This window comes from Sardina pilchardus, chromosome 17 (assembly GCF_963854185.1).
Source record: "Sardina pilchardus chromosome 17, fSarPil1.1, whole genome shotgun sequence".
NCBI lineage: Eukaryota > Metazoa > Chordata > Actinopteri > Clupeiformes > Clupeidae > Sardina > Sardina pilchardus.
The window spans coordinates 30,600,367-30,619,758 of NC_085010.1; the positions used below are offsets into that span (position 1 = coordinate 30,600,367).

General features: G+C 43.2%; 2 protein-coding genes across 2 annotated transcripts; both read right to left on the reverse strand.

The window, feature by feature from the left end:
* Positions 1-10,215: 10,215 nt before the first annotated feature.
* Positions 10,216-13,464, reverse strand: LOC134061980 (toll-like receptor 13). The gene has a single exon (XM_062517845.1). The coding sequence runs from the start codon at positions 13,339-13,341 to the stop codon at positions 10,288-10,290; it is 3,054 nt and encodes a 1,017-aa protein (XP_062373829.1). The 5' UTR covers positions 13,342-13,464; the 3' UTR covers positions 10,216-10,287.
* A 2,494-nt stretch (positions 13,465-15,958) lies between these two features.
* LOC134062055 (toll-like receptor 13) lies at positions 15,959-17,892 on the reverse strand. The gene has a single exon (XM_062517927.1). The coding sequence runs from the start codon at positions 17,890-17,892 to the stop codon at positions 16,327-16,329; it is 1,566 nt and encodes a 521-aa protein (XP_062373911.1). The 3' UTR covers positions 15,959-16,326.
* Positions 17,893-19,392: the final 1,500 nt, after the last annotated feature.

The following is a 19,392-nucleotide window of genomic DNA, read 5'->3' on the forward strand; positions in this document are numbered from 1 at the left end:
CCGCAATGCCATCATAGATTATTGTATGTCAGGTCTTCACGTGCAGTGATTATACACAGTGGACTTATATTGCTGGGTCATTTTCACCACCCTGATTTTCTTTGCCATACAGAATTTGTCATTGTGTTTCCCAAAGACTGACTTGACAAAACCTCGGTAGCTTAAACCCCTGGGCTTTTAGACACCAGGCAGTTTTTCACGCCCAGGGTTAGTCATCGGAAGCCCATAAAACCTTCACTGATCCAAACAGTATGAGCAATATTGTTTACCACCATCTCCTTGGTGTCCTGTCAAAAACATCAGAGAGAAAAACAAGGGGAGGGAGACAGCTTCGTCTGTTGGTGACAAAGAGAGAGATCAGAGAGAAAAACAAAAGAGATATTCAGAAAGTCCAGCGGGGGCGAGAGAAATAAGAAATACGATTAGAGATTGAGGCAATATACTGTAGAAACAGAGGGAGAAAAATCAATCGAGAGGCATGCAAGATGAAAAGCAGCGAGAAAAGAAAATGATGAATAGCAACAGAAAAGTACAATTGGAAAGAAAGATGGAGGAAAGAAACAGAGTGTGTGTGTGTTGGGGGGGGGGGGGGGGGGGTCTGAGGCAGTATTAAACCCAGACGAGATCACTTTAGCCCTGCCTGGCAAGTGTTACCACTTGAGCCATCACTCTGGTAGGGCCCAGTCTGCTCTCTCTCTCTCTCTCTTGCTCTCTCTCTCTCTCGTGGAGAAAAAAACACTCAGAGCATGACATGTTTACATTGCGCTTCAGAGTGATGTCTTTTATCAGGTACCACAGGGCTGGCAGATACTGGTAGGCCAGGTGCGTAGAGGATGCAGTGTTGAAAAATCGGCCCTTTTGATTTAGACTCCCGGTCTGTGATAACTAGATGTTTTTGATCTGAGGTGTGAAATGGATGGTGAATAAGGCAGCACTCATTCACACGCCAGATTGGAATATTGGCTTTCACCTGAGTTTTATGTTCAGCTTTCATGGCGTAAAGCTGGCTTTTGAGTTTGTTTTGATCTTCTTTCTTCGCTATGAAGTTGGCTTATACAGTGCCGCTGACATCTATTGACTATATTATGCTGACTGTGCTTTGAAGATTATCACAGAACATTCAAAGCGTCACTGAGGTTCACTGTTTTGTTCTTTTTCAAGACCAGCAAATTAATTGTCGCAGTAGTTATTATGCAATCCTGTCACAGACCTACAAATTTGCCATTTCAGGAGACGTGGGACACGACGTGATGAAGTACGACAAACATTTAATGACATTGAATCATCTGTATGCAGAGAGGCTCCACTCATTTAGTTCAATAACTCAGTTTTACATAGATGCAAATGAGAGCTTATTGAAATTCTGCGGAAACTCTCATGATAACAACATACCCATAATAACTGGGCGAAAAAAAGGCTAGATGTTATGGCTTACGTTGGTGCAGGGCTTGAAAAACACAGAGTATTAGTAACACAAACCTTCACCATGCTGATCTTTTGACTCGTTTTGTGTGGGTAATTCTCCCGGAGCCATGACACTTATGCTATGTCAGCTTAGGGAGAAGCGTCGAAGGTGCCTCACACCGAGGACCCTAATACCGCTATAGCTGGATTTATAATAAGGTCAGAGGGCTACGCCTGCAGTGAGCGGCTGGAATCCCTTTGAAGTCACCCCGCGGCGTGAGTGGCTTTGCATATGGGCCTGATTAGGAGAGAGCTAACAGGGCTGCTCGGCCCGAACTCTCGGCCTACTGCTCTGAGTCTTTTGTTATGATAGTGACGTTATCATTCATCTTCACGGTACGTTAGCGCTAAATCCGTCCCATCCATTACAGATCCCTCACGTTTAGCAGTGCTAGCAAGAAGCGGGCTATGAATGATGGACCCATTTTTTATCACCCTTCTTACGGGCTATTGTACAGACTGACAGAATGAAGAGTATTTTATCAGCTCATAAATCTTATGAAAAAAAAGCAAAAAAAACTTGTGAGGATGCATGTTTCAGTGGTTAATTTAGTGCAATCATTTACCCACATATTTCAAAAGCTCACGAAAGATGAAGAGAAAGTTGAGAGTTGTTCCATCTTATTTTATTCTTTGTCAAAGTTACAGTTTAGGCCTGGGAATGTAAACACGTCCAAACAACAATTGGACTCATGGCGTCAGTGGGCTCAAGAGTACCACTGACATCAACACATCACACAGGAACGTGACAAGAGCTTGATTAGAGTGGACTGACTCAACATGAGGTTATACAGCAGTAATGACCCCCTCCGGGTCCATGTTAGTTATGGGATGATGACATCATCATCTGACCTGGTTCCAAAATGATCTATCTGCCATTTCAAGTTCTTTTAGGCACCATGTATACCCATTGACAGTGACACACATTGTACTTGAAAGGACATAAAGAATGATTCTTAACTTTATATCCAGAAATGAGCACAGGAAGCACCCTACTACTACTAAGTATTCTAATTTTAGAGTTTAGAGGTAGGCCTATACGATTTCAAGCCCATAACATTTTGTCACTTGCCACATTCAGTAAACATTTCCTCATGAGCTGCCCTCCCAGTATGCAGTGAAAAAAAAAACGGCACAATCTAGGCAGCCCAGACTGGAAACAAACAAAGTTGGGGGCAGCCAGTCCCCAAAACAAAAACATAACATTGTGTGGAGTATTTCTGGGAATACTGACGTGTGGGGTGACCTAACTCCCCTTTGTGAATGTGCTTTGTACTTCTGTTTGGTTAAAACATAATGTACGAAATTTTGGACAAAATTGTCTACTAAGACAATTAAACATAAACATAAACAAATGTAACGTTGTACGCAATAGCTTACGCCATCTTTAAGAGTAGTTCTGAAAACTTCTATTCAATTTAAAAATCTGCGCTGTTCATTCACTGAATTGTTTACAGGGGTAATGCATAATGAGAGATGCATGGCTAGAAGACAAGTTTCACATAATTAGAGAGAACATCTGATACAGTATAAAAGTGCCCATGTATTCAACTTTTCATTGTGCTGTGTTGACATGTGAGCAAACACTCACCATGGTGGATGAAAATGCAGACACATCAAAACATCATCACTATCAACAACAACAACATCCAGGTGAGTATTTGTATGCTCTGTTGCAGGGACCACCTAACCATCTGCTAACCGAAGTCACCACCCCCCCCTCCCCCCCACCTCCCTCCCCCCTCCCTGGTGAAAAGCGTGCCACCTGTGCGCTCTTTTGCCCTTGGCATGCCAACGGTGTCCCGCTAAAGGGAACCAGCCCCCCCCCGATGAGAGCGATAACAGCGCTGCCATTCATACCCGCTTTGCTCCGCGCAGACCCAGCATACCGGCCCAGATAGGCTTCAGGTATTCCTGGAGGCGATAAGGGCCCTGCTAGGCCGTGACACGCTCCGTTTGTCTTCCCGTTCCCTTGCATTACAGCATGGATAGCTCGGCTCAGGAATGCCGGGAATGTGTCGAGGGGTGCAGCGGAAAAAAAAGAGGAGCATGGCATAGCAAGGAGGATGGAGCGCGGCTCCAGAAAAAAAAGGAACACCCAGAAATCCACAGCTGGAAACTACAACAGGGCTAAACGGGGGGCCACCAACAGCCATTCTTAAAGCTTCTTTGAGGCATAGAGAGATGTGATGCTGTTAGAAATGTGGAGGGATATCAGCCAAGAGTGGATGTCTGTCTACTCAGTGCTCTGTGGAGAGAGTCGACCGCTCATTGGTGTTTTATGCCCCCAACGGTTTCTTCAAGGCAGCGCTGCAAGGAAGGCGCTCCTCGACCCCCCAACAGTTTCAGCCAATCACAGCATTGGCTCTGCCACTGGTGCTGATTTCAACATTTTCCCTCCATCTGCAGAAGTTTGAATCAACGTTGGTAAGGTGAGGCTAGTTGGTGTTTTATGCCCCCAACGGTGTCTTCAAGGCAGCGCTGATACGTTTAAAAGTAGTACCACTACTTGAATGCACACCAATGCCATCTATTATAACAGCCTCACTATGTTTTAGCTAATCTCGTTTTATAGTTAGCTCGCTAGCTAGCTTAGATGCCCATTCAGCTTAGAAAAACCTTCAAAGCATACAACTTTTAATCTTTTAAACCCTTGAAACATTTCAGAATTAATTCATATACAGTCATATTGCTATCGTAAAACATTTAGGCTACTCACCTTCGAAAATGCGGAGTGGAACACCTTGGAAGTGGAGCTCCTTGAACAACCTCGATATTGTTTGAAATCTAGCGCCTGTAGCGCCTGCAGTGATTGGTTGAAACTTTTGGGGGCGGGGGGGCGCCTTTCCAGCGCCTCAGGTATTGAGCATTTAATCCTACACGTAAGCAATGCCTGTGGGGGGTTGGTTCCACTCTTAAACGGAGACCTAAACATCCTCGTCTAATGTATCCACTGATCGGCCATATTGTTTGGCCTCTCTAACCATCCCCCCCCCCCCCTTTCAGCCCTCAGGATTGCTGTCATTGGGTCGAGGTTAAGAGTCAATAAGGCACTGACAACATGCTGTCCCGTGTCAAATCCATTCCTCGTCATAGGTGAAGCAATGAGGTTAGGGGTGTCTCCCAAGCTGCTCAGTGTCACGGTAAACGCAATCCATTACGCTGAGATGTAGCGGCTGAGGAGGGCACTCGAGCTTAACCTAATTTCCTACGCCTCTGGAAAAGTCCATTTGTGGATGGATGGACGGACGGATGGATAAACGTCCCCGAGTGAGTGGTCCTGCTGGGGTTTACTGGAGTGTATCACATGATTACGAAATATGTCACAATCACCTAAACACTCAAGCCATGTCCCCTGAATGTGACATCCAACCATACTGGCTGCTTTGTTATTTTCCAGCAAGTCACCAGCCAGTAATCACTGCATGTTGTCCAGAGGAGCATGAGAGTTGCCTGAAATAATCTCTCTCAGGGACCACAATGTCTCAGTTTGTAGGAGGCTAATTGTAAGCAGCTGCCCTATTTCGGTGGTAGCCCCATATTACCTATAATCACCGAGCCACTCTCCCTCAGCTGAATATCTGGGTATATGTCTATTTGCTTTTGAGATGAAAGACTCAGACCCTGTCACTGAGAAATCTATCTCACCTAATGGAATTGGGCCAGCCAGTGTGGAGTCAACCTGACCTCACCGATCCTAGCTGTTAGTTATTGAAAAGCAACAGTGACTTTTCTGGTGTGGGGGCCCATTATAAACCATCTCTTGGGTTTCAAACCACCGGTGGATCACGTATCAGTGAAGGGAGAATGGGATAGCAAGTACTGTAATCAAACCCAGGTTATGTAAGGGGTGTGAGGGACAGCCGTATCCATTTCTGTTTCTGCCGCCAGAAGAGACAAAGTTTACTTTTCGGGAGAGACTGCAGGCAGTGCTCCATTCTTCCCGGTTTCCTTCGTGTTAAGATTATGACTCCCAAAGAAAAATATTTAGCTCTTTTTTTCCCCACCTTTTTGTCCCTGATTGAGCAAACACAGAGGCCCGGAAGTCCTGAACTGGTTATGGAACAGATTCTCTAATATTGATTCCTCTCGAGATAATCAGCCCAGGGCTTTATATGCTCACGAGGGCATTATACCATTAGGTCACATTACTGGTTGGCTAACACCCCAAAGGACAGTCTGTGACCTCTGCAGGGGTTTCACTGGAGTGGAGTGCCGAGTCGCCAGTTGTAGTTACATAAATCAGGAATGGCTACGGGCACCAAATGAAGCATTTACTGATTGGGATCTTAGGACTTTAGTCCCCGTTTAGTCTGGCATGGGCACCTCGCAGTCTAGAGCGAGTGGTTCCTTAAATGCTCAGCCCGACAGCCCCCCCTCACAGTGCGACAGGGTCTCAGGAGTTACGTAACCGTCCAGTGGTGTTGGGGGCTCTGCGGCGGCTCCGTCCGTGTTCCCAGCCTGTTCATCAAGGTTTATCTGGCTTCTGCTCTGCCCTCCCCACGGCCTGTTTTCCTCCCCTCTAGATTAGACAAAGGGGGGGGGGGGGGATGAACAGCTTCTCAAAATGGTGGCCTTTGCCAGAATAATCAAACAGTGACTTTTTTGGAGGTAGGGGGAGTATGCGTGGGGTGAGCCAATAGTTCCAGATTCTAATTTCGCACAAGGCTCACTTACACTGAAATATTTGGAACATGATTACACTCAAGTGCCTTGATATGGGAGCAATTTTTTTTATAATGATGTTCAAGGGACGAGATACGATTTTACACTGGAGAACAAAACATTGTGGTTTATTAATGCTTCAAGCAACTATCAGCATACAGTACGTACCAATACTTCACACTTTCCTGTGTGATTGCAATCATCATAACTTCAGTTTTCAGTAATAAAGATCTTATCACTATTTAAAGGGATAATCCGGAGTGAAATGCACTTTAGATCAATTTTTCGGACTATTGGGAGTACATACGTTGAGTTGACACCAAAATGATGTCATTCGGATGTATTTTGAGAAAGTTCGAGTTCACAGTTTTTATCCAAAACTCGTTAGCCTGGAAGTGACCGGGGCAGGTCCTTTCGCCGCTACAAAACGCTATTTTTATACCTCTTCTACTGTTCCAACCAACACTACACTTACGTGGTAGTGAGTAGAGGGTCCCTAAAGCCAAACCGAAGTATCCCCACGTCTTTATGTGGTCGGATAGAGAGTCCAGAATGAATTTAATCGAGTCAGTACCTTTCCGGAAATGTCGATGGTGCAGCTAGCAACGCGTTAACAACATTTTAATAACATTTCCGGAAAGGTACGGACTCGATTAAATTCATTCTGGACTCTCTATCCGACCACATAAAGACGTGGGGATACTTCGGTTTGGCTTTAGAATGGACTTAATGTCACCTATGGTGACAAATTGCTCTTTACTTTCCCACTTCTCTCTGTTTACATATCAAACTTTCACATGTAAAGTGATTGATACATCTGAGTGAAAGGTTCACATAGAGTTGTATGGATGTGATATAAAATGGTAAAGATAAATGAATAAAGATAACTTAACAACCGCCTTCTCTTTCAGTGCTAATAACGCTTACTTAATTCAACTCTGTTTCCAAAAAAGTTGAGACAATGTGTAATGAAAAGAAAAATAGAATGTGATAATCTGCAAGTCAGGTAAATCCAGATTTAGTGACTCAGACAATCAACTATTTAGATATTGTGACTATTTCCTGGAAAAAAAAAGTTTATTTTGAATTTGATGCCAACATTTTGACCTCTCAAAAACGTTGGGGTGGGGGCAACAAAAGGATGTAAAAGTTGAGTAACGCTAAGAGAAAATCATTGGGTATATAAAAATAGTATCCCAGAGGCAGGGTCTCTCAAAAGAAAAGATTTCATCATCTAAAGTGCACAACATCATAAAGTGTTAAAAAATGTAAAAGATATAACTTTCTAAAAAGTGTTCACTTACTCCGTAACAAGAGGAAGATGACACCCACCACACAGGCCACACGTCTGTCCCCCTTCCTCTTCCTTTTAGTTGCCCAGTGACTAGAGGGTGTTGCTTCTGCATGTGCAGCTTTGAGCCTTTCACACTGTTTTGCAGAGCTAATGTTTTCAGGGAAGTATGTGGTAGGGTCTGCTGTGCCGAGTGTGACAACACACTATAGATAGATAGATACTTTACTGATCCCCAAGGGGAAATTCAAGATGCCTTAATTCAAACATTTTGAATTTCATTTTGAATTTTGATTAATGTAAACGTTGGAGGCATTCCTTCTGTCCCTATACCATAAATTACGCCCATGTTTGAGAACGTATAGTTCCCCCCAAAAAACAATATAATTTATGTCCCCACAAGTGTTGCCTTTGCACTATTCTCAATCCATTATAGGGTTTACATGATTTGAAAATCGTAGCATTCTCGCTTTATTTTGACTGCGCCCCAAAATAGTCTGATAAAGCAAGATGTCACCATTATAGCCAGAAACAGCTGAAAAGCTATAAGCATTTTTACAGTATTAACTTCACTGATTCAACATTATTTCAAGTGACACATCTTAACTTATTTGGTTCCTTTGGTTTAAATTATGTGATAAAAATGACTGATCCGTGCCCTACACATCCCCGGACAATATACATCACATTGCTTCAAGGTCCCGTCTAAACTCATGATGACATAAAAAAGCACACAGAGCGGTAAATGCAATGTACAATCAGTTCCTCTCCACCCAAAACTGCCAGGACCAATCAGTATCTTTCCCAGTATCCAGCCTGAGTTCTACAATACGGTCACTGTTCCCTCACCCTCCACGTCTACTCCCAATCCAAATGAAGTCATCACTGATAAACACAACCTACAAAACAACTTAAAATACTTGCTCTCTTTGTTTAACAAGTTGAATATTTGACACAGTAGATGCTGTAATCATGGCTTCACTTGAAGAGGCCACCACCTTAGATAGTGTAAAAACTCAAGGCTTTAGTTTCGAGGGATATGAAAAGATCTCGAATTACAAATGCCTTCTAAGTAGTCGTCACTCAAAATCATTATCAAACCGACCTTATGCTTGCACTTCAAAGCGCGTACCACAGCTCAGCAGACGCTTTGAATAAATTTCAACTGTGGAAAAGTGCAATAGTTTAAATTCATCTTGAGCGCTGTTGTTTTATTTCCTTCACCGCTAGATTACTTCATCAAGACAGATTTCAAAGCATTTCCTACGATGGCAGAGTGCCAGTGTTGATCTGTTTGCCAGAGCGGGTGATGGATGAGACAAAAGAACACCTCTGATGTTAGTGTGTGTGTGTGTGTGTGTGTGTGTGTGTGTGTGTGTGTGTGTGCGTGTGTCGTAAGAATGGCATAAGAGATAGATATGTTCCAGCAGCCCAAACAGATCCACTCTTTGGAAATGCTATGCTTTCATGCTATGCTCCTCTGTGCAGTCAGGCCCAGGCTTTCACTGCTGGAACACCTGTGATAGGTGTGGGTAGCCCTCATAACCGTGGCAAGCTTGACGTTTGAGTTCAACCTTTCGTATATGACCTAGCCTCACAAAATGAGATAATCCAGGCAGTTTCTTACATGGCCTTTGATCAGCAACATTGTCTTGCTACGATGAAGTGTTTTTTAATTATTATTATTATTATTTGAAGTGTTTATTTCAACTTGTATAAAGTTTGACTATTGATGGTAACTGGACCATTACTATCCTGTGTCTTTTCAATGGCTAATACTCAGGTTCAATGCATATCTACAGTTGTGCTCATGAGTTTATGAATCCAAAAAAATATCTTTTGGAAATTGATCTTAATGCACAAGTAAAATAAATGAGGAAAAATCTTTTAGGTAAAATCTTTAAGGACACCAATTTTCTTTGCAATATGCAATATGTTGGCCATGAAGAAAAATCATTGCACTACACAGTAGTTCCCTTTACTGCACAAATGCAATATCCTGGATATTATTGTACTGCACTGTATAACTGCAGTTAATCTCATGCACTACAAGATATGATCTACACCTTCATCCATCTTCAGAGATACTGAAATATTGAGTATAGATATCAGACTAGAGTGTGGTCCAAAGTGGAGTAGTTGGTATATGCGCATGGACAACAAATATTCTTAAAATATTAAAATATGTGCATCTTGATTCTGATGCTATCTTCGTTTGCCACAATGTTTGACACACAACATCCTGTAGTGAATTATTAGGCACAAAGTGAGGTATACTCATGAGTCAGCAAGACTTTTTATGGAGTAGGACAACCGACGTTCCACATGAGAGATAGAAGGCTATGATGAGTTACAAAATAGAAAAACTGGTTGTGTGATTCACTGTCACACATACACACACACACACACACACACACACACACACACACACCCGTCACTGTTCACACATGTTGTGTAGTTCACTGTCACCCCACCCTACACAATAAAATAACAAACAATCTGTTAGTGACACTTTAATTGAAATGTTGTTGAAATGACAAATACAAGAAAGATAATTGCTAGGTGTGTTGAAAGTGTAACATTAGCTATATGTTTACTAATTGTGTACAAAGATCTATACAAATAGTACTCATACTATGAATCATACAAAAATAATGAGCCAATCAATTGGGCTTGCTTGAAACATGGCATGGAAACAGGCTAGTCCTACAATTGCCAAATATTTTACTATACATACAGTATATTTACAACAGTGACTCCATCTCCCATTAAAGATTTACCATAAACTCAACAAGAGATAAAGTCATGGGAGCTCAATCTAACTACAATGTCTCATTGTGAGGAGCAAAAACATTTTTGTGATGAATTCACTGGGACACCTCTGGCACTAACTTGTCCCATAATGTGTCCCAGAATGCCCCCTGTTGGGCTGGGTCTTGAGGCCACTCTATGTAAGTCCTGGTCTTGACGAGTCGGGCCAGCCTGTGATGGGCAGAGAGCAGGTTAGAAGGGATCTTCTCCAGGAACACCAGGATCAGCACATCCCTGTGCTCCACCTGCAGCCGGTAGGTGCCAAGCCGCATCTCCAGGGAGCACCAGTTACTCCGCAGGTAGTGGCGGCTGACCAGGCAGAGGGTGCGGCGGCTTCTGTACAGACTGTCAGTTATATTCTCCACAATATCCTTCCCCAGCTGGAAGTCCCGGCTGTGCAGGCAAAGCTTCAGGAATGGGGGTCCCCTGCGCTCCAGGTTGGGCAGGAGTTCCTCCATCACCCAGCGCTCGTCCTTATCAGCGTGAGACACAAAGACATCATACTGGTAGTAGCGCCCTCTGGTGTTGCTGCGCAGATGGTACACGAGCACGGTCAGGATAAAGAGCAACAGGAGGCCCGTGGTGCTGAGGAAGAGCTGAGACCCCACCTCCAGCCTGCAGTGGGCCAGACCGTACTGCTCCAAGTCCTGGAGCCTGTCCCCATTAAGGCACTGCAGTGCTCTTTGCTGCTTTGAGGCAACGAACACTCCTATTGGAGCCTCCTGCTCTGCCCAGCTATTGAACCAGGAGTTTTCACAGTTGCAGATCAACCGTGGGTCAAAGAGGGCAACAAATCTTAGGCTGTGCAAGGGCTCAAAGAAGTGCTTGGATAGAGTGGTCTCAGACGAAATAAAAAGGCACAAATATTCCAGGGACCTCATGTCCACACTTATGACTCTGTCGAGGGAATCCACTAAACAATTAAAAAGACCCAGACTCTCAAGTTTCATCAAGCCATGAAACATGACACTGAAACCAGGTTGATTGTAGAAATCCACATGAGCCAGTTTAAGGCTCTCCAAATGCACCAGTTTGTTCAAGCCGGAGAGATCCTGAGTACTGGCAGTGGTCCACTGGCCGAAATTCAGATGTGTCACAGAAGTGAAGTGCTGAAGGGCGACAGTGAGGTCCCGCGCACACAAGAACTGATTAGCAGAGACTTCAAGTCTGACAACAGATTTCAGAAAGCGTGTCTCACAACCCCGTAAAACAATCTTCTCGCTGGACAGTGTGAGACTCAGGCCCACGTCTGGGGCGCTGTCATCAGCGATGACCAAAGTCATAGGGCGCACAGCAGATGTGATGGTGAGTTCAGACAGGTTGCGAGGGAAGCCCCCAAAGATGAGACTCAGGTTGAGAACTTGCATTCCAAAGGGCTCAGTGTGGGGAAGCTTCAGATTCCCAAGATGGAGAATCCTAAGGGAGGGCAAATGGGCAAAGCATTCGTCCTCTAAGTCCTGTAAGTGATTTTTGTCGAGGATCAAAGTCTCCAAATTCTGAAGTCCATTGAAAGTGTTCCTTGATATTTTCAATATTTCGTTTTCTTTCAGAGTAATTCTTTTCAACTGCTTAAGTTTTGCAAACGCAAAATCTTCAATGGTTTGAATTCTGCATGAAAAGAGTTCTAAATCAAGTAAATTTTCCAGACCCGAGAAACATCTTGTATTTATTACTAAAATGTGTATTTGCAGTACTAAGACACGAAGCCCTGACAGTCCATGAAAGGCATCATTTTCAATCGTTACATGTATATAATTCGGATTGCTCATATCTAGGATAGTGGGATTATGTACGACGTTCTCAGTTTTAGTGTGCAGTACTTCAGAGGAGGGAACTCTCCAGATGTGCAGATGCTGCACATTGCCAAGTCCTTCAAATGCAAATCTCTCAATCCGTGTCAACTTTCCGTTCAACACCATACTTTCCAGTTGACTAAGACAAGCTAATTGTTTGGCTCTGAGTATCAGGTACTGTTGAGTACTGTACGCAAAATGCTTCAGCTGTGTTAAAGGAACATGTCTTGTACAAAGAGTCATCAGAGATTCATCTTCAAGAGGGGTGCGTTCACCGTATAAATTGATGTTGAAGACCACAACATTTTTTAAAGTGGACATGAAGCTGAGATCAATATTTGTCAGATTATGTCCTTCAAGTGTAAGTCTTTCCAGCTTGTAACATTTTCCCCATGATAACTCTGAGTATTCTTGTAATGTATTGAAATGCAAATGAATAGTGGTGACAGACAGTGCCAGTGCAAGTTCACAGATAGACTGTATGTTCATCTCTGTCAAGTACAAATTCATCTCTTCAATTTGCTGGATTCCAGAGTGTGCGAGTTGAGCATGGAGCACATCACTCATTGGCATGCTTAATAATGATACCTTCACTATGGCTTTGAAAGCACTTCTCTCTATTCTCTTGACATGTGGAAATGAAAACGTTACATTTCTCAGAGAAGGAAACTGGATTGGGCCATAAGAGCAATTTGGAGTTGTTAAGGTCTCCACATGCATTTCAATACTTAAGTATTCAAGTGAGGCTGAAAAATATGACAGTTTACAGAGCAGGTCTGAGAAGTTCATATCTCCTTTAACACCAAACCTTTTCATCTGACTCAATCCATCGAAAACATCTGCTGCCATTTCTGATAGAACATAGTTTTCAAGTTTCAGTTCCTCCAGATTGTACAGATCATGAAATACCTTAGATGGTACTGATGGATTGCAGCGTTCTGTGCAGGTCATGGAGAGTAGGTGCAGGTTGGTCAGTCCCCTGAAGGCCTCTGGGTGTATTGCAGACAGACAGCCATCGATATACAGGCTCCCGAGACTGTGAAATTTAGTGAAGGTTGCTGGCTGAAGTGATGTTCCATTGCTAATCCAAAGACACAGAATTTCCATGTCCACCATGATAGCAGATAGATCTAGCTTGATGTCAGAAACATCCGAGCAGACAACTGTGGCATTTCTGCGCGGGCAGTTTCTGAAGAAGTGTATTGCGTCGGTTTTGTATAAAATATCTTCATATAACAGCAGGCATTTGTGCGACACCCAGGCTCTGGTGCAAAACACTTGCAGAGAAACAAGCAAAACAACGTGAAGAAGAGGCATCCTCACCGAGATTCCAAAATCGGTCTCAACCAGAAGGACTCAAAAGCGACTGAATGCTACTCTTCGCGATGCTCAAGTGTGACCGTCTTTGAGGCTCACAAGCAACTTTACCATCCATTTTCATTTATCACATGTACAAACAGGAATATTTTTAGTGCTCTGTGAGAAACGCCTAGATGCAAACATGCCTATATCTGAAACACATCTACTTTCACTTCCTCATCTGTGTAGGGCCCTCTGAGTCTGGCTTAAATGTGCCCTCTGCTTAACATATTTAGGGCCAAAGCACCGAGGTGCAGCCTCTGAAGCGGCGGCTGTACCGTAGGTGCAAGGCCCTATTGTTTTTGAACAGATTATTATTGTTAGGGCCCGAGCACAGAGGTGCGGCTGTTCAAGAGCTCCACTGGTGTGTTACCATATTAAATTTAAACTGTATAGTGAATATTAGAAGAATTTGAGCTATGTGTGATTTTCAGATTTTTGCACATCATGTAGTTTAAAAATCTTGAGGGGTTGCCCAAGAGGAATTGTGAATAGATTTTTTAATTTTTGAAGTATATTGAAATGACGAAGGTTTGAATAGAGGTGTCTTATAAAAGAAACAGGAAGTTGGTGTTAGAAAACAGTGAATCATTTGAATGAAATGTAATGGAGTATTAGTTGGTATGTTTGTAGTGACAGTCATATACACATTTTGATTTTGACGTATTTGTGTTATTCAATAGCGCATTAATGATTGTGGTTGACAAATAGTTTTACCTAAAGATATTATGAGGCGAGTTTACAAATAGTAATACTCATATCAACCTATGCTGCAATTTTGACTTTGTTACTGTAATTACAGAATATTAGTTACATAAATCTGATGATATCCACATGCCCAAACTGCTGACCTAGTCTAGTGTCACCAGCTGACCAAATAGGAAATGTGACAGACATTGACAACACCTTGGTTGAAACTTTCCTAAATATTGGACACTATGATAAGGCTGACACTGACATGCCTAATTCACATGTCTGGTATAGCCTCCCCATACTCAATACATTTTTTCGAGCACTACCAGCTGTTATCTGCATTGCACTGCATATCACAAAATGTATGTCATAAACTAATAACTTGGAAGCATATCATTGTACCCTACATGTTTGTGGTGTAATGCTGCCTGGTGACTGCCATCAGTATAAAACATCACATCACACGAGGTGAGCAAGTGCTTCCAATGTAGAAACATGCAATAAAACAAGTAGCACACAGAAGTAGCACACATCAGATATTTGAATTTGACAAACGCACATGTTGCTCTGTTAGGTTACGAAATGTCATGGGTCGCGTACCAGAGGTGCTCGGGCCCACCATCGCCGCTTGCGGCTATATTGAAGCTATGGGTGCCTCTCATTATGCCTCCTCGATCCTCGATGCTCGATCCTCGAGGGGCGTTCCCACTGATCTATAACTAACACTGGATAGACTATCCCATTGTTTCCCCCCCATCATTCTTTATGTAGATCAGTGAGGATCGAGGCATCGAGGAGCGAGGGAGGACGTATAAACGCTGCATGAAACGCACCCATTGTTTTCCTAAAGGCCAATTCACACCAAAGATTCACGACGAGATGCAACAATAGGATGACCAGATGTCCTCTTTTTGAGCAGTCTGGCTGGAGTTTCAAAATCACTCTGGATTTTGTTCTGCCAGGGGCGAATTATCCTGTTTGACACACCATGCCAATCTCTAGCTATGGTGAAGGGTATGTGGTGATGTGAAGCTTATCAGGATGCATATATCCCGGGACCCGGGTCCATGAAATAGCTGGCCTCTTCTGCTTCTATGGGAATGTTAACCTGACTCTCGCCAGATCTGGGACTTCTCGATAGGAGATGTATTTCTGAAGGCGGGGCCTTGTAAAAAAATCCTTGCATGTGATTTGATAAACCACTTGTCCGTTATCTTGAATGACGTGCTAGGCTACTTCAAGCTCTTGCCAAACCCGGTCGGAAGAAGAGTGAAAACATCCTTGCCACCAATAAATGTCTTCAAAACCATTCTCTGTTCATCTTTTAAAGACTGAATACTCGATAGATTCGACAAAATGGTTGAAATAGCAGAATCATCAATGTCAGCATAAGACTACTCGCTGCGTGCCGCCACTGTTGTTTGAATTAAACACTCGCTTCGGTGCTCCTGATTGGTTCATCATTTTTTGCTCCCTGGAAGGAGTTTGGATTGCCCTCGAGCCCAGACCCTTGTGTGGAGCTCAGCGAAACGCCTCTGGTGGAGCATGGCGGAACTACATGGGTCTGGCTAGAGTCAGGCTATGGGAGTTTAACATAAGGGGTCAAATACTTATGCAGCCTATATTTTAATTTATTCACGATACATTCTTCATTCACAAAGAAAATTGGTGTCTGATTTTTACTCATTTTTTAAATGAAGGCTTAAGATCAATTTGCAAAAGATGGTTTTATATTCCTCTTTTAAATCAACTTGGGTTTGCATGGGTTCAAATACTTCTTCTCCCCACTGTATCAGAGAACGATCTACATGAGATAGATTTGTAGAGTTTGTGTATTTATTTTCCCTTTACACATGGCAATGTACAATGTACAGTCACTACTAATTTCTTTGTTATTCAAATTAGCAACCAAACAAAACAATTCAAATACATGTCATAAACTACTCAATATTGATAGAAAGAGCCAACTGTAAATATTATTACATATTTTATGAGATTATGACATATTGTCACAGGTCGCTCTTACTTACATGGCTGATGTGATTCTCAAACTAACTGTACACAATAGTTATGAAGTGCAAGCTAAGAAACAAATCTGAAGATTACATTTCCTTAAAAATCAAGCAAAACAATCCTAAATCTTTTAAATGATTTGAACAAATATAGTAAATATCTTTATGCACAATACTTTCTGCTACATTCTGGTTGAATTGAAATAGTATAAGGATTCCAAAAATTGCACATGGTGACTCATTGCACCCTGTCTGGCAACAGTTTTTTCCACAGTCTTTCCCAGAATGCCTCCTGTTGGGCTGGGTCTTGAGGCCACTCTATGTAAGTCCTGGTCTTGACGAGTCGGGCCAGCCTGTGATGGGCAGAGAGCAGGTTAGAAGGGATCTTCTCCAGGAACACCAGGATCAGCACATCCCTGTGCTCCACCTGCAGCCGGTAGGTGCCAAGCCGCATCTCCAGGGAGCACCAGTTGCTCCGCAGGTAGTGGCGGCTGACCAGGCAGAGGGTGCGGCGGCTCCTGTACAGACTGTCAGTTATATTCTCCACAATATCCTTCCCCAGCTGGAAGTCCCGGCTGTGCAGGCAAAGCTTCAGGAATGGGGGTCCCCTGCGCTCCAGGTTGGGCAGGAGTTCCTCCATCACCCAGCGCTCGTCCTTATCAGCGTGAGACACAAAGACATCATACTGGTAGTAGCGCCCTCTGGTGTTCTGGTGGTGACGCAGTGCCTCATTCAACCAGCCGTGAGCGATGTGGTAGAAGGCCTGCAGGTAGTCTTTGGCCAACTGATGCAGCAGCACAACCGTCATGAACAGCAGGAGGAAGCACAATGTGCTGACAAACAACACAAACCCCACATCCAGACCCCACATCCAGCAGTGGGCCTGGCCATAGCTGTCTAGGTCCTGGAGCCCACCCCCAGACAAACACTGGACAGGATTGTCCAGGGGGTTTGACATAAACACCTCTGTCTGTTGCTTATTCCTTGCCCAATGGAGGAACCACATATTGTCACAGGTGCAGCGCAGTTTTACATCATAGACTATTGCAGACTTCAGGCTGGTGAGGTGCTCAAAGAAACCTGTTGTAAAACTGACTTCTGTCTGTATATCATAAACGAAAAAATACTTCAGAGAGGTCAGATCCAGCCTGAGCTCGCCCTCCAAAGAATCCAACCAGCACTGAGAAAGACTCAAACTCTCTAGGTGAGTCAAGTTGTAAAACATGTGACTGACACCTGGATCATTGATAAAGTTGACATGGTGAATATCTAGATGCTTTAAATTCACCAACCTGTTCAGGCAAGAGAGACTTTGGATAGTGCTGGAATGCACCTGAGAAAAATCCAAGGAGACCACTGATGTGAAGTGACAGAATGCTACTGTTTGATGAGGTGCACAAATGAACAAGTCTGTCACAACATAGAGTTTGGTAACAGATTGTAGAAAGGGTCTCCTGCATCCCCATAAAACAATCTTCTGGCCGGACAGTGTGAGACTCAAGTCCACATCTGGGGTGCTGTCATCAGCGATGACCAAAGTCATAGGGCGCACAGCAGATGTGATGGTGAGTTCAGACAGGTTGCGAGGGAAGCCCCCAAAGATGAGACTCAGGTTGAGAACTTGCATTCCAAAGGGCTCAGTGTTCGGAAGCTTCAGATTCCCAAGATGGAGAATCCTAAGGGAGGGCAAATGGGCAAAGCATTCGGCTTCTAAGTGCATCAGTGGATTGTGTTCAAGCATCAAACTCTCCAGGGTCTGAAGTCCAAAGAAGGTGTTTTTTGTTAGTTTAGAAATTTTATTCATTCTGAGATCCATGTGTCTCACCTCACTTAGGTTTTTAAAAGTAAAGTCTTTAATTACTTGAATTTTGCACGCACTGAAGTTTAATGCTGTTACATTTAAAATATCTACAAACACCTCGGGTTTTAAAACATACAAGGGTGCAATGACTATTAAGCTGTGCAGCCCACTAAGTCCCTTAAAAGCAGACTGAGATATGAGGAGTTCTGGTGTCATTCCACCCCAATTCAACACAGGAGTTTGTAGGAATAGGTACCGCAAATGATGAAGCCCCTGGAACGCAAAGTCTTCTATATGAATATTACTCCCAAACAGATATAGTGTCTCTATGTGATTTAGGCAGACAAACTGGTTGTTTCTGAGTGACAAGTTCTGTCTAGAACTGTAAATGAAATGCTTCAGTGATGACAGAGAGACGTTGGTTTTACAGAGAGAAACCAGAGACGTATCTTCTGTCAGTGGGATGCCTGAAAAATCAATATGAAAATGTTTCACATTTTTTAAGGTAGACATGAAGCTGAGATCAATACTTGTCAGCTTTTTTCCTTTCAGTGTAAGTCTTTCCAGCTTGTAACATTTTTCCCATGATGACTCTGAGTACTCTTGTAATGTATTGAAATGCAAATGAATATTGGTGACAGACAGTGCCAGTGCAAGTTCACAGATAGACTGTATGTTCATCTCTGTCAAGTACAAATTCATCTCTTCAATTTGCTGGATTCCAGAGTGTGCGAGTTGAGCATGAAGCACATCACTCATTGGCATGCTTAATAATGATACCTTCACTATGGCTTTGAAAGCACTTCTCTCTATGCTGTTGGCATGTGGAAATGAAAACATTACATTTCTCAGAGAAGGAAACTGGATTGGGCCATATGAGCAATTTGGAGTTGTTAAGGTCTCCACATCCATTTCAATACTTAAGTATTCAAGGGAGCCTGAAAAATACGACAGTTTACAGAGAAGCTCTGAGAAACTGTAATTACCTTTAACATCAAACCTTTTCACCTGACTTAGTCCATCAAAAACATCTGCTGCCATTTCTGATAGTGTGTAGTTTTCAAGTTTTAGTTCTTCCAGATTGTGCAGGTCATGAAATAGCTTAGATGGTACCGACGGATTGCAGCGTTCTTTGCAGGTCATGGAGAGTAGGTGCAGGTTGGTCAGGTCCCTGAAGGCCTCTGGGTGGATTGCGGATAGACAGCCATGGATATACAGACTCCCAAGACTGTGAAATTTGGTGAGAGCATTAGCCTGAAGAGTTGATCCATGGTCTACCCACATACAGAGAACTTTGATGTCCTGTGGGACTGTGGAAAGATCCAATGCCAAGTCAGAAACATCCCAACAAGAAGCTCCCAGTTGAGGACCTGGGCAAAATGGATGTCGGATGTCGAAACTTGGATAAGGGTTGGCCTCACCCACTACAATACATTTTGTAGACATCAAGGCGAAGACACAGGCCACATCCATAGCCATAATCAGAAGAACGTAACGAAATTG

Bases quoted from the DNA above. Each gene is read 5' to 3' on its own strand.
- LOC134061980 (XM_062517845.1), bottom strand. From the start codon at position 13,341: ATGCCTCTTCTTCACGTTGTTTTGCTTGTTTCTCTGCAAGTGTTTTGC.
- LOC134062055 (XM_062517927.1), bottom strand. From the start codon at position 17,892: ATGAATAAAATTTCTAAACTAACAAAAAACACCTTCTTTGGACTTCAG.